Below are 21023 nucleotides of genomic sequence, written 5' to 3' on the forward strand. Positions count from 1 at the left end.
CTGACCAAGAACATTACTTTGCCACACTAACAGTAATTGATCAAGTATCACATTTTGTTGCTACCGCTGATCCTGGATCCACCAAGAGCCTGATTATATAACCACATTACATACAATATTTTGAGGACTACTTGCTCAAAACGTACAAAAATGTAGAAATGTGGATAATTTATAAACATTGGTTTTTCAACTTACTAATTCATATAAAACAAAATATAATAGTAATCAATTTTAATGTATATATAGAGAAAATAATATTAATCATATCTAACTATTTTATTTTAACAATAAATTATATATTTTTTTATATAAAAAAATAAAGACACAACAAGACATTGAAGTGATTTGAATACTTCTTTTCTAAAATGTTTAATCCAAATTTTATAGGCGCAGGGAGAAATCTGAAACGGGTGTTGGAACAGAAAGCAGTGGAGAGGAAGAGAAAAGAAAGCTAGGGAAGGAGAGGGAGAGGAAAACGTAATAGCCTAATAGGAACTGATGCGAATGGGAGAGACGAACAAAAATTTTAATGGTATCTGCTGTAATTTTGATGAAAATTATGACCTTTTTAATTTATTTCAAATCAATTCTTATTTTTTAAATTAATCATTCTGAACGCTATTCTGTTAAAACGAATTGAATTTTTCCTTCTGAATCTTTCCTTCTGAACGCTAATCAAAATTCAATTCCAAATCTTTCCTTCTGAACGCTATTCTGTTAAAACGAATTGAATTTTTGTTGTACTTTTATTCTGATCAGAGTTGAGCATTGAACAATTTCTATTAAAAATATCAGAAAATTAAAAATATTATAATTTTTAAATCAAAATATAAATCATGTAAGCATCATTTGACGCAACCTGTTATGAAGAACGCAGCTTGCCTGGAAGATGCTCAAGCTATGTTATTCCTTTCAACAAATCAAACAAAAGAAAGAAATATCGATAAAAGGAGAAACCAAGAGCCTTTGATATGCGAGAAGGTTTTCTAAAAATGGCTAACACATGCACCATCCTTCTCTTCTCCTCCCTCTCGCCATCAGTAACCAAAACACAGTTCCGATTTTAAACAACTTGAAATAATAAATATGAGCTCAGCTTGCGATGAAAAGTAGATATAATATGGGAAGAACGGTAAGCGGGTTGGCAATTGCAAACAAGTACCAGTCCGACCAGATTTTCTTCCCCAATTTTGTTTCTATTGCTACAGCCGATTACGGCAATTTCAAGACCAGGGTTTGTCGATAACCCAAAATCTTGGTACAATGTAGCACTAATATTTACTAAATATTTCAAGAAGATTCAACAAAAAATAAGATCCATTTTGATTTAAATAAAACTCTCAACTGGTTTTGAGGGATGAAAAGGTAGGCGGAGCGAGATCTGAGACCAGAAAAACGAAAACCCTAAGTATTGGGGATAGGCGGAGTTGGTTGTTATATAGATAGAGCTGCTGGGTAAATCGGTATCTTGGTACAAATTTAAATCATACAAGAGATTCGTCAAAATTGAGTATGATCATAATATAAATAGTGAAAGCCTCATAAAAAACTGATATTTTCTTCTCCCGTTTGAGATCAAACAATGTAGGCATTACATATCTTAGTCATCATAGAGCTTTCACGATTCAAATAACAATGGAAAAACACCAATACAAACTCAAATCCTATCGGATGGAAACGCAAACAATTATTTAAGAAAAAAATCGAACACCAGATATAGATAGATGGATAGAGATAGAGAGACGACGGCGCAGTTCTCTGAGGCTGAGGCAGATAGGCAAAGATGCATATTATATATCAGTGATCGGAGGTGAAGCAAGGGTTAGGGATGGGTTTTGTGGGTTTTATATAGGCCCAACAACTTAAATTGAGCCCATATTATCGGATATGATATCAGCCCGGTAAAACAATTTTAATTTACAATAGCACGTCTAATTTTCTTTTTGGACCGTAGCACGCTACTTTTCTGCCATTATGTTTGGGAAAGAGAGTGCGTTGCGTGAGCATCAGATTCGCTTCTGTTTGATGGGTTCAAATACTTTATTTTTTGTGCCTTCTATCATATTATTATTTTTAAAAACTTTAATAATTCAAAATTTAAAACTTAAAAGTCAAAATAAAGCCGTTAGATATAATCTACATCATTTCATATATGCATGTGCAAAACATTATAATATTTCAACTTGTTGTATTTGTCATCAAGAGCTTGTAAAAATATAATATATCAACGTGGATAATTTATATATGTTCATTTTTCAATTTATTGATTCACATAAAAACAAAATCGAAATGTGATAATTTTTTATAAGCATGTAGTGAAAATTATATAAATTATATCTAACGGTTTTATTTTCACGTTTATGTTTTAAGTTTTGAGTTATTAATGTTTTAAAAATGAAGACATAATAAAGACACAAACAAATAGAAACATTTGAATTCTCATGAAAAAATGGACTTGAGGGCTTTATTATAATATTAGTGTGAACTGCAATTATCCTTCCATAATCAGTGAGAAAGAAAAAGAGACTGCCCAAGGGCTTTGAAATAAAAAAAATAAAAAGAAATAAAAAGAAAAAGAGAGGAATTCCGAAACTTACAACGAAGCTGCTAGTTCGTACAGGGCTAGAGGCATACTATTATTGTTAAATAATTTTGACAATCTTCTTTTTTTATGGTTGATAGCAACTGCACATCAACTTTTATATTAATAAAAAAGGTTGTTTTACAGAAATTCAAAATATTTATAAGCCCCCTAGGAGCCAATATATATATATATTTTTATGAGCAAGTCTATGGTACTATGCATATCACGGGTTGTTACTGTGCTACGGCTCTATATTCGAGTTTTCAAATTTCAACGATCGATCCGAACCGTTCATCTTGTTCTCCATATTAATATATGTTTGGAGACCAAATTTTACATTTTTTTTAATTTTTTTACTACTTTTTTAGATATTTAGAAAATCACTTGATCTGAAAATTCTGGACCATCCAAAAACAGTGATTTTCAATAAATCTAAAAAAATAGTAAAAAAAATTTCAAAAAATGTAAAATTTGGTCTCCAAATACATATTAATATGGAGAATAAGATGAACGGTTCGGATTTGAAAACTCAAATATAGAACCGTAGTACGGTGCCAAATCGTAATATGCATAGTACCATAGACTCACTCTATTTTTATTTGTTTTTGACAATCTTCCCGGTCAACGAGACAAATAGAGATGAAACTTCCCGTGTGATGCTTCTCTACGCTTTTAGTAATAAATTAGAGTGAGTCTATGGTACTATGCATATTACGATTTGTTATTGTGCTACGGCTCTATATTCGAGTTTTCAAATCCTAACGGTCGATCCGAACCGTTCATCTTGTTCTCCATATTAATATGTGTTTGGAGACCAAATTTTACATTTTTTGAAATTTTTTTAGATTTATTGAAAATCACTGTTTTTGGATGGTCCAGAATTTTCAGATCAAGTAATTTTCTAAATATCTAAAAAAATAGTTAAATTTTTTTCAAAAAATGTAAAATTTAATCTCCAAACACATTAATATGAAAAACAAGATGAACGGTTCGGATCGACCGTTAGAATTTTAAAACTCAAATATAGAACCGTAGCACAATAACAACCCGTGATATGCATAGTACCATAGACTCACTCAATAAATTATATCTTAAATCTAATTTACACGTGAATTTTAATTCAAATGGAAATTAAATTTTTTTAAAATTTAAAATCCTAAAACCTATCCGGCTTCCCAACAGAAAAGAATATACACAATTGCTAAACTCGTAGTGAGTTTGCCTGTCTTACTATTTTTTTGCTTTACATTCAACCAAGGCATCTCATGAGGGAAGATGACAGCTCTGCTGACAAAATGGACGCTCTGCCAGATGGAAACTTGATATTTCCACATTTTTTTTAAGTTGAGTAATTCGTCCACGATCATAGCAGCAATGGCCTCCAACAAAGAGGAAGGCATTATCAAACTCACTGTAATTATGAAGAACAGTAACTATGCTTCCAAGTATTATATAAAACAAATAGTCTCTAGAACAACAACATGCCTTTGAGCAAAATTGGCACGAGATATTGGTTAAATTCACAACCAATAATTAATTGTAATAACTATTAGCTAAATTCATCTGGATTTGACCTACTACGGATCAAAGGGACCCCATCCTCCCTCCAAAAAATTCGATCTTCGCATAGAGCTGCCACAGCCTCTACATAAACCTGATGCTCCTGAAATTTTGAATCTCATGTTAGCAGATAAACAAAAGTAGCTGCTATTATGAAGGAACGATGCCACAAAAATAAAAACTTTTCTTAAAATTACTCAGCAATCCAAATTCTGGAATATGGACCAGCAAGTTGTTTCATTGTTGGTATCACTTTTAACACATCATAACATATTTTGAGAAAATACCAAATAAGCCCCCACCTTGATTTGTTGTTCCTTGCATAACTGTAATCCAACAAAACAATACAAACATACATAATTAAAACTGGAAGTCTAGGACAGCATTTTAATCATCCCACACCAAAATGATAGTTCTCTATTCAAGAATTTAAAACACTTGGGTGCTACCTCATGAAGAACTCTAGCAGCTAGCACTTCCGGAGTATCACTGGCTAACACAGGTACGACTCGCTGGGCAAGGGTTCGACCCGTGTCATAGTGCTCATCTACAAAGTGTACAGTCGGGCCAGAATATCTGGAAAATGATTATGAAACTTAAAAAAACAAGTTGATAACAAATTTAATTGACATAGTAGAGAACTGGATCTAAATCAAATGACATAGTGGAAAACTGGATCCTTGCTTGCTACATTTGAAGTCACATCCCCAAGTGATTGAAAAATGTAGTAATTACTGATTGTTTTAGAACCACTGTGGTATATTCTTAGTAGAAAAAAAGGTATATGGACCCCAGCAATTTTAGATGGATGCTTAGACTTTGCATTTGCTCTTTTAGCAATTTGAAACAATGGATGGGAGAATATTGATTCCAGCAAATTCACTCTTTTGCTTTTAAAGTTATATGCTCAAAAGAGCCATTGTTAAGTTAATAACAATTGAAAACACAATTGCGTAACAACGAACATTACCTAGCTCCAGAGGCAATGACAGCTTTATGCACTTTTAGGCCATAATACCCCTTACCTCCAAATGCAGGAAGAAGGGATGGATGAATGTTCAATACAGATTTTGGATAGGCCTGTACCAATTCCACTGGTATAAGTTTCAAGTATCCAGCCAAAAGTACAAAGTCTATTTCAAAGTTCCTGTTTCATAGGTAACAAAATTAGATAGATCAATGCTTTCATCTTGTTAACGAAGACGAGATAACAAAAACAAACCTTAAAATAATTAGAAGTTCTTCAGTTGATAGCCCATCAGGAGCCGATTTTAATTTGGGAAAAACAATAACTGGAATACCATTACTTCTGGCATACTCTGCACCACCACAACCTGGAAAGGAAAGGGCTATCACCTATAACATCATTTGCAAGATACCATAAACCAGCACTAAAAAATGTTACTTATGAAGATATAGTTGGGAGGTCTATTTGACACTATATTACAGGCCCCATAAACCAGTAATAAACAGCTCCACGAGCAGACAAACATCCAATTTCTTTAACCCAATCAGAACCCATATAAGATTTGTTTTCATTTTTCTTTCTTTGTTTTCTTTTTATTATTTTCTTTCTGAAGGTATTATCAATCAAATGTTAGATATTTGAGGTTCATAAAATGTAAACAAATTCCATAGGGAACACATAATCGTCTACAACAATGCTTCCTCTATTTTACTCCTATCAAGAGTAAAATCTCTTTTGTTTCTCGAACATAATTTAACAACCTTAATGTTTGTCAAATGAGTTAAGCAATACATGAGCCATAACAAATGTGTCAAATTATCAACATGGTCACTATCGACCAACAACTCAACACTAAAAAGATCAAAGCCACATGAGACAAATTCAGTTCATATAAACCACTCTTAATTTAACTAGGTATGGCTTCAGACATGAAGGCTCACAATTTCAATAGATTCATGGGCGCATATTCATTTAGGTTGATCTGAAGATATCAGACCAATTTTTTGGTTTTATATACAAAAGCTGAATAAACTTTGTTAATTTCATTCCAAAGTATGTCTAATCCCAAGTAATTTTCAACACTGAAAGTTGCATAATGAAATTCAATTTGCACTTATTTTGTAATGAAAAAAATAATAGTTGGTTCAGAAACAAAATAACCTGGTTTATCTGTGACAAGGACAGTTACATCACCATGAATCAACCCTTGAATCGAAGCCTCATGTATTGATCTAAAATTAGAACCCCCACCAGAGACAAAAATAGCAAGCCTTTTTCTCCTGATATCTGTTCCCAAATTGACACCTCTTGAAGTGTCTTTAGGTTCCAAAGAGGAACACCTAACTTTCACAATTCTCCTATTAACTTGGGGTGGCCTCACAGCACATATCTTATTAGAATTCAAATTCTCTTTCTGGATGAGACAATTAGGTGGAAAAGGCAATCTGGCTTTCAGGAGCTTTTCAGAAAATTGGAACGCCTTTTTCTGATTCAGAGAACAAGTGGATCCAAAACAAAGAGTTGCAGCCTCCATTGATACCAAACATATAAACTTGAAACTTGCTGTGTAAAAGAACAAAAACCTCAGAACAAGTACATGCTAGGTAAAACTCAACTCTACTTTAAAAGGAACTCCTTAGAAACTAAGTGGATTTCAAAAATTACAAAAGGAAAAAAAAAATTTGCAAAGAAATTGCAGCACATACTGCCTGGGGACTCTTCAACCACAATGTAAGCAGTGGCGAAGCTAGGAATTTCGCCAGGGGTAGGCGAACAAATATAGTTAACAAACTTTTTCATTGTGCCATGCGACACTCTAATTCTAACCCAAATTGCTGCTAAATGAATTTGTTGCACAGAAAGTTCAAAAGGATTGTGAACTTCAGAATATCAGTGAGCTAGACTACAAGGTGAAAATGAATTGGCTTAACTTGTTGAGATCACAGGAAATATGTAGTGACATATTGAAAGTTACAGTTATAAAAGCATAGATTAAACCACTAACTCCTTGTTTTATATTTGGTCATTTGTTATCACTATCTTTCACTTTCCTGCGTGAACAGATTCATAGCCCAAAAAAAGAAAATAGTGATTATTTATCAATTCTTGCACCTCATGTACAGAAAACCAAATGGTCAAACAATTTCAGCAATGTTTTAGCCGAAACAACTACTTGCGTAACAACTGAAATTAAATTAATTGGAAAGAGATTTGAGCAACAACAAAAATGAATTTAATCAATTCAACAGTTTTTAAGTTTTAACCATGATTTCTTTATGTGCAACAGTCACTTAAGAAAGAGAATTTAACTTTAGACTTTAAGCAGACCATTTACATAATAACTTTAGTTGCAGAAACAACAACAAAAAAGAAAAAATTCATACAATCGAGTAAGTTAAGTTTTGTTAAAAACCAATAATAACAGGTACGGCTCCTCGGTTTGTGCCTGAGAATTTCATAGATGCACTCCAAAGGTCTCAGAGGGAGTACAAACTATTATTTGTTTACCTCCACTCACCAGATCACCCAGATGTGCTGGTCTCCTGTGAAAATTGTCTGTGAGCAGGCGGAGGCGAGCATAAGCGGTGATCAGCGGGCACAGGCAGCGAAGTGGCGGCAATCCTTTCTCCTTCGCCGCAGAGGATCGCCTTTCCTCTTCGCCGCAGCGGATCACCTTTCTCCTCTCCTTTGTGTCCTCCCTCTCTATCCCTGATTCTCTAAACCCCTACGGAGGTTTTAAGTGGCTAATTCCATAAATTAAAAATGATTATTGGAGAAACCCTGGATAGCGAGAGAGTAGACTGCCAGGAATAGCGGGACGGGCGGAATAAAAAGGGTGAGACTAGTCGGGCCGGGCCAGAATTATTATTTAGCTTGAGGTAATTTCAATATGGGCCCTGAAAGAGGCCAGCGTCGAATCGCATTTGAGGATCGACATTCGACCATGACAAAAACAGTTGACCTGTAGATGAGACGTGAACACATACTTTCTTCTGTAGTGGGATTAAGGGTTTGTGTTTGTAGGGGGTATGGATGCTGGTTCTTCTGTACACGCATGAAGTACATGTACCATCATATATTGCTCTAATGTAATGCCTACGGGCCGTTTGGCAAAAAAAAAAAAAATACTTTCTTTCATTCGTTGTGCAACAACATTGGATCGCAAGATTAGTCTTGCTATCATGCATCTGTTGCATAATTATTATATAAATATTCATTCTAGTATCTTAAATTTTCTCGTTTACAAGAGAGAACAGGGAAAACAAGCTCAAGCTCAATCTCAAGAATCATGAAAGCTTACAAATAACCATCATCGTCAACTGCACCTGTAAAAGTTTCTAAGATATAATTTTTTTTCTGTAAAAGACTGCACATTCAAAATTCAGTATATTAGACACATTTGGGTGTCCTCTCCATCACAGGCGCCATCCCCCTCCCCCAATTGCCGTGTTTGCTTCGTATCCTTGCCTCTCACGTCTCCCTAGCATGGGTCATGACAACTAGTTTCAGACATTGTCAACCACAAACTCCGTCGGCCTCCTCCTATTGTCGTCTTCTGTACTCTATTTTTATTTTATTTAATTTAATGAAATCATCGGTAGGTTTTCTGTTTTTGTTTACAAAAAGGCATCACCACCAGTCTACCACACACACACTGGTGGGGATTGTTCATAATTGATGAGAAAAATGGAAAAAGGAAGAAGCAATTGTATGTACTACTACTACTACAAAGTAATGTTAGGAAATTTCAGACCCACTAATTCCTACGAGGCTTAGTCGCTGTCTGCTCTCATTCAGCAACACATGAAAAGAAGTTCCAATATTTACAATGCCTAATGAGCAAAACCTTTTTAGACCGAATTTAACGTTATTTGACTGCCATTTATATACCTCCTGTACAAAGTTAAAATTCCATCAGCAATTATACATCATACAACAAACCTGAGACAAGAACAACCCAAATAAAGGGGGAAATAATACAAGCTATTGAACCTATATATTCAAGCCATGGACACCTCAAGAAAAGACTTGGCAAGCCACAACAAACCAGGATCGTTTCTTTTCAACACCATGTAAGTTTCCAATCGGCCAACTTCATCAGCTATAGCATCCTCAGTAAATCCAACCATTTTTAGCACCTCCATTGCAGCTGTTTCAACCAAATAAGGTCAGCCCTTGATATCTTAATACAGAAAAGTCAATAAAAAAGAGTCATCACAAGTAAAAATCCAAACCTGTGTAATTAGCCACATTTCTTTGGAAGTGAGGATTAGCCTGCAAGTTATGCAGGTAATGTTAATACGATGTCAAGCTATTAAGAAGCATACTGCAAATACAGTATAAATGCCCAGAAATCCTTTTGAAAATTGCAGACACTAAAATCTAGTACAAAACCCTCAACCAAAAAAGACAAAACAAAGATGCAATATATTAAACTCAAATATCATTTCTGTAAAATTAACTATCATATGCTATATACAGTGGATAAGCATATTTCTATTCGAAACTAGAGCAAGAAGAACAGACCTTCCGCAATTTCCTGAACTTGACCTCATTTGGATGTTCAATCACATTCCTGCAAATACAGAAAGAAAGTTATAAATCCACACATATACTCAAGACAGTACATGAAAAGAAAATATCAACAAACAACTGACCTGATGATTTTAGAAAGTGTTTGCAGTACTGCTGGCACTTCAACAGAAGTTGCTTCAGATCTTAACATCTGAATTGCCTTTTGAAGACGTAAGCATATTTCAGCTACCGGCTCTTCTATTCTCTGTATGTCTTCACTCTTTAAACTATCAATTCTGTCGTCCGGATCAGGCTCGGAACTCGAGTGCAGTTCTGTGTGGCTCTCCTGATCCATTTCCATTTGGTAACTGACCACTGCTGTAGACTCATCTGGGTCAGGTTCCATGAGGTTCTTCTCATCAAAATTCAGTTCCTCCATTATTACCTCTTTAATTACCAAATCATCTTTGGTAGGTGGTACAATTATTTTTTCAGAGTTACCAGTACTTCTGTCAGAGTTATTAGGCAGCATCAAGTTCATTTCAGTAAGAGTCTCGTCAGGATCAGGCTCACTGGCTGCCACCATCCTTTCTAACTCCTCAGTAACAGGTTCTACGGATCTAGTTGGTTCAGAGGTCCTTTCATCTGGGTCCGGTTCATTTCTAAGACCAGCTTGGTCAGGGTTACCAGCAGATATGTTAACAAAACGCTGGTAGGCAGCAGCAACTGATGATGCACGTGGGCTTGCAGATGGATTTACTTCTCCTCCGAGAATATTAGCAAAAATGGGTTTAGCTGGTGCATCGGAGAACTCTCCTTCGTCATATGAATTGAAGTTTTTGCGGCCATTTAATGTATGGCCTTTTGATCTTGTCCAGTCTAGACTAGCAGCTTCTTCAGTCAACTACATTTGGATAAGAAAAAATGAACAAAGAGAGAACTTACTGTTCCAAAAGCTTTTTAAAAGTTACTACTACTGTTATGATGTAGACAGCGTCCTAGCATAGCAAAATCATATAAAAAAAGATGATGTCCAGATTAATTGAGCTCCAAAACCTACCATCATCATGGTCTCCAGTAAATCACCAAAGAACTTCAATCAAAATTTGAACTTCCTGACATTCTGACCTTTGAAAATAACTCCTATTCTGAATGTGAATGTTGGAAGCATTTTTTTTCCCTTTCAATGTACTACTATTATTGATTTATATACTCCTATTGTTCACAGTAATATATTCCTCGTTTCTCAGGCCCTCAAAAGTTTCAAAAGTACCATATTGATTGTCAAATTTACCAAATTGGTCCTACTGCTATTACTAGTTAAAAATGAGATGGAATTCCACATTAGCATCTATGATAATATCCGAGGTAAGGATGCATGTACATATGAATTTTAATTAATTTATAGTGGCAGACACATGTCTAGTATCCACTAAACTGATATGTGACATGTAAAAAATAATATTAGTTTCCATGTCATCTACATCGTTTCTGCAGCTACATCAACATTATTTGCGATGCTAAAATGACACATGCATTGCTTTTATGACTACAACCTTGTTTGCAATGCTAAAATGACACTGAAATAGACAAAAATATTTTATTTTTTATTATTAGGACCGATTGGGTACACAATGAGAACTTCAAGGACCAAAATAGCAGTTTTGAAACTGATATGTGAATAAGAGAACTTCAAGCCATTTATGTTATCTACTCTACTATTTTTGTATTGGGGGCGATGTGGGGGTTACAGTATATAGAGGTCCTACACATCGAGCACAAAGAAGTTTGGAGGCAATACCTGCTTATTAAGAGCAAAGAAGTTTACGTCATGTTCAGAGTGCACCATGTGTGCCTAACATATTCACATAACAATGATGATCATTAAGCTGAACATCTAAACTTTATTGGAAAAGTATCTGAAATCCCACCAAAAGACCTACCAATTCATGTATCAAGGTTTTCTTGATGACTTCATACTTCCTAAATCCTTTCAGGTCATCTGTTCTAAGACGAAGAGAGATCTCCTCCCCTTGGTTCTGCATAATAATATATAACAACTATTTGTTATATAGCTCAAATTTTCAGATCACCAGATGGTATTCTTTTGTTACTAAAAAATATGCTTTTAGCCTCTCCACTGACCTTATTGAAACCCAAAATACACTTTGGACTGACACCAACATAGCCCACTGGTGCCATTTCAGTCATCATCCCAACTCTCCATTCATGCTGAAAAAGGTCGCAAATGGAACAGTATTAGGGCATCATTGATTATAACATGTCACTCATTTTAACAGCAATTTTAAAAAAAAAAAAAAATGCCTTAATATGACTCGATGATCTCACCTTGTTCATGATAGCAATGATTCCAGGATCACATGCAAGCATGTGCATTCTTTTCAATGCCTCGGATGGTGGAGGATTTAACTAAAGATCATTAGAAGATGTTAAAAAAAGAAAGAAGGGCTTAAATATTAACTACTAAGTTTACAAAAGGCAATTTCAAAAAGACATTCACAAAGCTTCATCCAAAGAAATGCTTAGGTAATATAGAAATGTTACCTCAATACCAGGTAGATTCAGTGTGCGAAAATCACAAAAGATATATTGTCCCTGTGGTAATTTAAGTGAAGTTTGTATTCGATTAGAAGAGCGTTGCTTGAGCCGCTTTTCTTCCTCATCAAACCCAATTATTCGCATATCAGTTCTCTTATTATTTTCTGACACTTCTTTGATTTCATCTTCAAAGACACCCATCATTCTAATTGATTTTCCCTATAACAACATAAGTAGCATAACATTTAGCTCATCAAGACAAGCATGCCTCTACAATCCTTGCGCACAAATGTATCATACTGACATATCAAATTGCATGAACTCAAGTAAAACAGAACTGAAGCTCATCCATGAATAACACAATAAAAATAAGAACAGAAACATCAAACTCAATACAACTATAATCAAACAACCCCAAGTAGCCATATTAAGATGGTGGAAAAGAATGACCACCTGAATAATGCCAGCATCTTGCAAGCTTAAGCTTGAGTTAACATCAGAAAATGGTGCAACCAGCTTTGAACTTTTCTTTTCAGACTGGGGCACTAGAAGCTTGAGTGTATCTGGTTTCACATTTGTTAAATCTTGCAGAATCTGACCGAACTCTTTAACATTGCAACTCTGACCTATTTCTACATTGAGTTGCTTGCCCCTCCATATTACTGAAACCTTAGCGATTTTATGTTCCCCCATTTGGTTAAATGAAGATGTAGAGAATGCTTCTACTGCCTATTAACTGATAAAAATGACAAAGTCAATGAAAATCTGTGAGTGTTACAGACAATTAGAAGGTAAAACTTCAAATTTCAATTGTGCTAACTTGAAGCCCGGTGCCCTTGAGACATTTAATAGTATGGTAAATTTTGGCAACACAATCAAAAGGTAGAAATTAATAGCTTTTCTCAATGAATAATATAGGATTAGAGCTTTACCCTTAGTTTTCCTGATTAAAACATAAAGAATTAGAACCTCTACCCTAAATTGACCTAGAAACCATCTCCCCTTCCATCTCCAATTGGACGGAACTGAAGAACGCAATCAATTTTAATTTGCCAAACCTAATATCTTAATTATTGTTTGTCAGAAAATTAAGAGCAGAACCAATTTCAGTAAACAAAAACTCATCGGGAAATCAACTCTAAATGTCAAGATGCAAAACAAAAGTTAGAGCAATACTATCCTAATTAATAGATACTCACCTCAATCGTCGAGTTGGACTTTAGCCGAGGAAATATAATGCTCCTAACAAACACACACAACGGGTAGCGCGAGTATCTTTAACTAAACGAGATAGAAATAATATATATTGGACCGGAGAACATTCGAGAAATCAAGAGTCGCTGATTTTGTAATGCTGACGGTGATCAAATGGCGGTAAAAAAAAAAGCCAAGAAAATATCGAATATGACGTCACTGCTGATTCAAAAGAGGAAAAAGGAGCAAATGGTATCTTCTACCGCGATCCCAACCTAAAGCAGCGAGGATCGGGCATGTCCTGGGCTGGGTAAAACTGGAGAGGATAAGTAGTCACTTGGTTTCTTTTTCCCCAAGCAGCAATTTGAGGGTGAAGCCCAGAATTTTGGGAGAAGGGAAGGAAGTAATGAATGCGGCCTAAAATGATCAAGCATATTTAATTTGGGCTTAAAGGTAATTTGGACCGCTACAGAATTATCCATGTGTGAACCCAGTTTATGTGATCAAGTAGAATCTTTACAACAAATTCCGACCCTTTTCTGAAGGCTTCCTGAATTAAAATTGAAAGATGGATTCTAGATTTCTAGATCCTGATTTATATCTAATAAATATAGTTCTAACTAGACATTTAACACCGTGTTTTGTGCATACGGACATCAAGAAATACCATTTTTTTATTGGATTTAAAAACGACTTGCTATTATTTGTATGGGCATTTATAAAAGTTGGGTTACTTGAGATTTTTCATATTAAAAACAACTTTTAAAAATAAAGTTTAAATAAATTTAAAATTCATCATTATAGATACGAACTACATTTTTCATATATCATGTCTATAAAAATAATAAAATTTGAGGTATATTTCATTGGACGTCAAATTACTTAAAAAATTTATACATATTATATTGGATGAAACAATACTGAAATTTCAATTTAATTTAATTTTTTTAATTTAATGTCAAAATTGTCAAGTGATCTATTCTCTTTATAGAAAAAAAAGGATGCAACTGTATTCGAGCTCTAAATGCAATTTTGATAAACACATTCGTATGTTACCCAAGTACTGTACGTAGTATCATAGTGACAAACGAATTATTCGGGTTCGGTTTGGTGAGGTCAAAAATTCGTGATTCAGATATAATTCGGGTATAATTCGAGAATGATTCGAAATTATTCAGTTTTAATTCGCGAATAATTCGCAAATCTTGTGACTATGTGTAGTACAAACATATATCACAACAAAATAATTTGTGACCTCTACAAATATATGTTGTCATTCTTTTCACTAAAAGTTGGCCATGGCTCTAATTAACAATATGAAAAGGTAAAACAAATGTCCCGTTACTTAAATCAAGTAAAAGATTGGAGGAGACCATTAAAAAATTGTATGACAATAATAGATGTCTTCCTGATTAGCTAACAAGGATACAGTTTTCTAAATAAAGACGTAAACAACAGTTTATCAACTTTGCGATATTGTTATCTAAATAAAGACAAACAGAGATATTCGACTTTCTGTCGAAGACATCATGTTCTTGAGGCAATCAAAAGGTAATAGATGAAATGGATACATTTGTTCTGGAGTGCACGATCCATTGGCTCGAGTGAGTTACTGGTTAATTGAGTTGAAAGAAAGAGATCAGTGAAAGATTGAAATGGATAGTGCAAATGAAACAGTAACAGTGGAGGCGCCACCAGGCAGGGAACAGCAAGCGGCTGGGGCTGGGATCTTACTTCAGATCTCTATGCTTGTGCTGGCATTCGTACTCGGTCATGTGCTTCGTCGAAAGAAGATTTACTGCCTACCTGAGGCCAGTGCATCCCTGATAATTGGTGCGATCGATGACCACTTCACTTTTGATTTTGTTCTCTGTATTGATTTAGTTTGATTTCTAAGAATTCGGATTTTTTTTTTCCATTGTATACAAAATAAGAGAGGTCACTAGAGTACTCCAAATGGGATATGAACCTTGAAACTAGGAGTTCTTTAACATGAGAGATCTCAATAGTCAGAGGAAAGGACACCAATTTTGATCTCTAGATTTATTGAGCATGCTTCAACTATTATTACTTTAGTACAAATATGATGCCAAGGACATTCATAATTTAAAGAGAGCTTTTGTTTTCTGTGAAGTCTGATTTTCAACATTCGAGGAGTTTACCAATTTAGGTACTCAATTTACATATCTTTACATGGATGCATGTGGGTGTCAGAAATTCATATTCATATCAGTACTTTACAAGCCTGGTAAATAGATGTTTAATTACTTGTACTGATTTTTTTTCCTGCAATAACAGGATTAACTGTTGGTGGACTTGCGAATATATCTAATCGGGGAAGCAATATCAGGTCAATATCAGAAGTGAATGTGCATGATAAAACATGTTTATTCATTCAGTAATCTTTTTCTTCTTTATTTTGCATCTTATCTAACACTGAACAAATTATTCTTACTTCAAGGGAATGGTTCAACTTTCATGAGGAGTTCTTCTTTCTCTTCTTGTTACCTCCAATCATATTATATCCTTTTTTTCTAAATTAATAATCTTCATTTTCTAATAAAGATTTACCCCTATTTCATTTTTCTGTAAATTGTTCAACTTAACTGGCTTTTATCTACTCAGTCAGGATTTAGCCTAGCACCGGTTAGTCTTCACATTTTTTATCCGTTAAAGATGCATCAATCATATCTAAGCTTTTCTGATATGTACTTATTTGCTGTATATGTTTTTGCAGAATCCATTTTTCTCAAATTTCGGTGCCATTATCACTTTTGCTATTCTAGGCACCTTCATTGCCTCTATTGTGACTGGCCTCTTGGTGTAAGAAAATCTATTCTCCGCAGCATGAATTTACATTGCCTCTGTACTCATTTATTTTGGAGATTATTGACACTAATATATGGTCCTAATTCTCTATAGATTCCTCGGAGGTTTAACCTTTCTCATGTATAGACTGCCTCTAGTTGAGTGCCTCATGTTTGGAGCTCTCATATCAGCAACTGATCCTGTGACTGTATTATCCATATTTCAGGTTCTTCTAGTATTCTTCTTGAAAAATTCTAACATACCCTTTATTCAGTAACATCTAGAATAAGCAGTAGCATGTATCATTCTAATTTATTTCACACGAAAGAGCAATTGCTGTAATTCCATTAATTCTATCATAGATCACAGATTCACAGCTTCAAAACAAGCTATTGCATTTAATAGTTACCTTGTATTCTTGCTTTGTTTTGTGATTGTAGGAACTTGGATGTGATGTCAACCTATATGCTTTGGTTTTTGGGGAATCCATTTTAAACGATGCTGTATGTTACATATTCTTAAATTTGCATGCAGTTGCCTTTATTATTTTACCTACAGCAAAATGACTTGAGTGATAATTTGTTTTCTTTTCATGGCCTTTGGTTCAATAATGAAGATGGCAATTTCTTTGTACAGGTCAGAATGCAAAGATCACATGTCTCTGATATATAATTAACCCTTTGTAAATTTGTTCATGCCTTCTATGTAATTAATTAATATTTTGTTCATTCAGGACTATGGCATCTGTAAGCATCAATCATACTTCAGGGAACTTTTTTCGTTTAATATTGGAATTTTTAGGGACATTTGTTGGATCATTGTCTTCAGGTATACTCAGGTCAATGAGCAACTGTTCTTAAGCATCAATTTCAAATTTCTAAAGAAGAAACACGTTTGCTATAATTAAATCACTGAATTTTATATTTTTTTTACTAAAACTGAATCTACCTTTTTTTTCAGGTGTTGGTGTTGGACTCACATCCGGTGTCATATCCTTTCGAAGTGCTTAGCAACATTTTAATCTTAAAATATAATTTACCGATAGTACTCATTGCTATTAACTTGAAAATTAATATTTTTGTTATTTTTTTGAAGAAAATAATATTTTTGTTATTGAAATACATCCATGCAGGAGATAATCTGTGACCATATATTAGTTTTTAGTTTGACACTGTGATTATAAAAGGAAAATAACTTGTTAGCACCTGCTGGCAATAATAAGCATGAATTGTGAAATATTCCCTACTGGCAATAAATAATCAAAATTGCAATGCCTTAACTTGTTAGCACCTTTTCAAGTATGCAGGACTGGATGTGGAGAAGTAAGTTCATTCAATTTTTTAGATTATGAGCTCAACTACAATATAGCTAATTGCTTTCTTACTATGGTTGATTTTTTATTATTATTTGTAGTTCTCAGTTATCTATTATGATTTAATTAATCAAACAAAAGGAGAACAAAGGGGGCTTAGTATTTACAAGAAGAGGAAAAAAACAATGAGAAAAAAAAATTAAAAAATCCCACCAATTCATAATATTATTATGGTTGATTTATTGTTTATGTTACCTCTGTTATCACGTGTGTTGTTTTAATTTCTCAGCCTTCATAATCTGGAGAGTTGTCTCTTTGTCCTTTTCCCTTATTTCTCGTAAGTACACTTCACCAGTCCTTGCAGCTTTTCCACTAATTTCTATGATTTTTAACAGTATTTAAACATGAATTATATTTTCAGATACATGCTTGCTGAAGGCCTTGGACTTTCAGGCATAGTCTCCATACTCTTCACTGGAATTGTGAGTATTATATTTTTGTGTTATATCATTTACCTTTTCCTTTAAGTTCTGCAAATGATAGCATTTAGCATCTATCTTCTCAGATAATGAAACGGTACACAATCCTGAATTTGTCGGAGAACTCACAACGATTTGTTACTGCTTTCTTCCACCTTCTTTCATCATTAGCAGAGACATTTGTGTAAGTAAATAGTGAATAATTTGATTGTGATTAAATGCAGATCCTAATACTGACTTTGTAAATTACATGTAGGTTCATATATATGGGTTTTGATATATCACTGGAAAGGCATAGCTGGTCGCATGTTGGGTTTATCTTCTTCTCAATTGTATCCTTGATCAATTATGTTATTATTATTGTCTATCTTAATCAAATCAGTCTTCCATATTTCCTTAACTTGCAATCTTTAATTTGCAGCTGTTCATCTTAATTGCTAGGTATATTATAGAATGCTTACCTCTTCATTTGATTGATTAAAACTTTTTGTTTCTCTGCTAAGAATGATAATTTGTTTTAAGGGCTGCAAATGTATACTGCTGTGCTTATTTGGTGAACTTCTCTCGACCACCACATCAGAAGATTTCTCCGCAATATCAGAAGGCACTCTGGTACAGTGGTATGCCAAATATATGTTATTCTTATAAATGAGTTAGGCTAATATGACACTAGTGTTATATCAAACTAAATAACACCACATCTTAAACCCTTAGATCTGCTTTAAGATTCGTATAAGATCTGTTTTAAGATTCGTACTATCCGCTTTTACTGTTCAAGCACTTCATTTTGTACGAATCTTAAAGCAGATCTAAGGGTTTAAGATGTGGTGTTATTTAGTTTGATATAACACTAGTGTCATATTAGCCTAACTCCTTATAAATTGTGATCTATCTGGTAACTTGGTTAAATAAACAATGAAAAAATGCAATGTAAGCTTGCTCCTCTTAAAATAGTGTTCTTGAATAAAATTTAGTTTTGTTGATACAGGACTTAGAGGGGCAATGGCTTTTGCACTAGCTCTCCAGTCTGTGCATGATCTTCCCGAAGGACACGGCCAGACAATTTTAACTGCTACAACTGCTATCATCATACTAACCGTCAGGCTGTTTCTGCTTTCTTTTAAAATATTTAGATACAATCAAAATAATAAATGGATGCAGCGTGCAAGATTTTACAATTGTGGATTTTATGGTAATTCAATTTTATATTTTTTTTAAATTTTCCTTATCACCAGGTGCTCTTGATTGGAGGTTCAACAGGAATTATGCTTGAGGCTTTAAAAGTTGTGGGAGATGGCCATAACCGCACGTTTGATGTAAACAAATAAATGTTATATGTTTTACTAAAATATAGTACCCATTTCATAAAGTAAAAGTGCTAAAGTGCGTAAATTATGAATTTTAGAAGGTTCTGGAGGAGAACATTTGCCTAACAACCCACGCAAACTCAGATAATGACGAAACTCCTCCTTCGGCCAGCAAGTTCAGGAAAAAGTTCGACCAGCTAAGGAAGAGGTTTGCTAGTGCTGCAAATTCTACTTTTCAGATAAAAATTATTTCTGTGTTAGTTGCTTTTGCAATTGAGTTCTGCCATTAATGATACTTTGATATTCTACTTTCAGCACTCCTTCTCTCAGATCACTAGATCAGAACTATCTCACACCTTTCTTCACACTAAGAAATGAAGATTATGATGAGGATCTGGGTATGTAAAATGATGGATTTTTATCAATCGGTTCAGTCCAGATCAAACCAAAATTAGTTGAACCAATTTTTTTACGGTTCCGCAATAATTTTAAAAGGTCAAACTGAACTGAATGACTGTATAAGCTGAACCAAAACCAAGACTAGGCAAACCAAATTTCAATTTATTGCATTGGTATAATAAACTGAACCAGTACGTAACCTATGATATGGATGATTAACTGATAATATGCATGGCCTGATGACCATTTGATAGTTCATGATTTTTTTTCTTTTTTGAAAGCAAATTCATCTGAAATGTACTAAGTGATCAGCATCTTAACAGTTGATCAATGAAATACAACAAATTAGCTCGAACAGACTTAGAAAACTCATTATTGAATTATAACTCTATAAGACTTGAAACAAACAAACAAATGAAGTGTACAATTACTTGGCCTACTACAATTAATAGAGTAACAAAATTAATCAGATTTTCTGAAGACTTAACTGTGCCTTGATTAAACTTGAATACTGAAAATGAAGATGGAGAATGAAACCAAAAGGGTCCACTGTGTGTACATGAAATCTCTAACAAACCTGGCTCAAATTGTAAGCATGCTGCCAAGCCAGCACAAGTTTCATTATTTTCCGCAAGATGCAATGTGTGCATCTTTAGCTGGTTATACAAACCAGTAACTATAACCTAGACTTCCTAGTCGAACATAGAGTCTAAGTAATTTGCAGCACTGATTATTTTCAATAAGGTGCAACAGATAGGGAGTCTGGAAATGCTGGCGCACGAGGATCTGTGGGTAATGGATGAAAAGCTCCCTTGAGCAGTTAAACTACTTTTTTGCTGTTCTGCAAAAAGACGAAACCGACAATCACTGGCTTTTAAATGTTGCACAAGGTACTTTGGCTGTACCAGCACACATGCAGAGTCTTTTGTCAAAACTAAAATATTGCAGGAAGTAGAAATGTTAATTTTAAACAATGTTCTTTATAGCGGACAATAGCCATTATAGCAGTTTTAAATGATAAAAGGTTTGAGTAAATGAAAATAATTTAGATTTTAGCACTTGGGGATTAGTTCTTATTTAGGGTTATAGGAGTTTTAGGTCCCTTGAGCTACACAGATTAAGAACTTGTACATTTTGGGCCTGTTCGGTGGATCTGTGGGAATAGGAATAGGAATGAGTTAGCCTGCTTTTTGAACTGCTTTTTACTGTTTACGTGAGAAAAAAAAATTCAATCAGACTGAATTTTTTTTTTTCCCACATGAACAATATTTTGCCGAACAGGGCCTTCTTTTGTAGAAAGTTCTTGTCCCATGATTAGAAGATATTTTGTTATATTCCG

General features: G+C 34.2%; 3 protein-coding genes and 1 non-coding gene across 6 annotated transcripts; 1 reads left to right on the forward strand and 3 right to left on the reverse strand.

The window, feature by feature from the left end:
- Positions 1-1116: 1116 nt before the first annotated feature.
- LOC144558889 (small nucleolar RNA snoR109) lies at positions 1117-1211 on the reverse strand. Its single transcript, XR_013513045.1, has one exon. It is a non-coding gene; the product is annotated as a small nucleolar RNA snoR109 (small nucleolar RNA).
- A 2774-nt stretch (positions 1212-3985) lies between these two features.
- On the reverse strand, positions 3986-7832 carry LOC144558611 (phosphoribosylglycinamide formyltransferase, chloroplastic-like). The gene is made up of 6 exons (XM_078307454.1): positions 7620-7832; positions 6273-6674; positions 5367-5478; positions 5115-5291; positions 4594-4720; positions 3986-4247 (listed from the first exon to the last, which is right to left on the reverse strand). Exons 2-6 carry the CDS (start codon positions 6643-6645, stop codon positions 4134-4136), a joined length of 903 nt encoding a protein of 300 aa, XP_078163580.1. The 5' UTR covers positions 6646-6674; positions 7620-7832; the 3' UTR covers positions 3986-4133.
- Positions 7833-8959: 1127 nt separating this feature from the next.
- On the reverse strand, positions 8960-13622 carry LOC144557902 (zinc metalloproteinase-like protein). Of its 3 annotated transcripts, none has more exons than XM_078306547.1 (11): positions 13385-13622; positions 12639-12921; positions 12192-12404; positions 11976-12056; positions 11772-11858; positions 11570-11665; positions 11428-11481; positions 9770-10530; positions 9639-9687; positions 9347-9386; positions 8960-9261 (listed from the first exon to the last, which is right to left on the reverse strand). In XM_078306547.1, the coding sequence occupies exons 2-11, from the start codon at positions 12876-12878 to the stop codon at positions 9113-9115; spliced, it is 1770 nt and encodes a 589-aa protein (XP_078162673.1). In that variant the 5' UTR covers positions 12879-12921; positions 13385-13622; the 3' UTR covers positions 8960-9112. The 3 variants fall into 3 exon arrangements, with proteins under 3 accessions (XP_078162673.1, XP_078162675.1, XP_078162674.1); XM_078306549.1 differs by lacking the exon at positions 13385-13622 and adding an exon at positions 13161-13382; XM_078306548.1 differs by lacking the exon at positions 13385-13622 and adding an exon at positions 13118-13233.
- Positions 13623-14923: 1301 nt separating this feature from the next.
- On the forward strand, positions 14924-20787 carry LOC144557725 (sodium/hydrogen exchanger 6-like). Its single transcript, XM_078306293.1, has 22 exons — positions 14924-15212; positions 15678-15729; positions 15841-15900; positions 16001-16025; positions 16117-16202; positions 16302-16413; positions 16628-16690; positions 16804-16823; positions 16921-17015; positions 17148-17173; positions 17475-17509; positions 17789-17836; positions 17921-17981; positions 18065-18162; positions 18235-18310; positions 18400-18419; positions 18501-18598; positions 18967-19076; positions 19214-19294; positions 19384-19493; positions 19601-19683; positions 20438-20787. The coding sequence occupies exons 1-22, from the start codon at positions 15035-15037 to the stop codon at positions 20485-20487; spliced, it is 1587 nt and encodes a 528-aa protein (XP_078162419.1). The 5' UTR covers positions 14924-15034; the 3' UTR covers positions 20488-20787.
- Positions 20788-21023: the final 236 nt, after the last annotated feature.

Source organism: Carex rostrata, chromosome 8, assembly GCF_964058835.1.
Source record: "Carex rostrata chromosome 8, lpCarRost1.2, whole genome shotgun sequence".
Lineage (NCBI taxonomy): Eukaryota > Viridiplantae > Streptophyta > Magnoliopsida > Poales > Cyperaceae > Carex > Carex rostrata.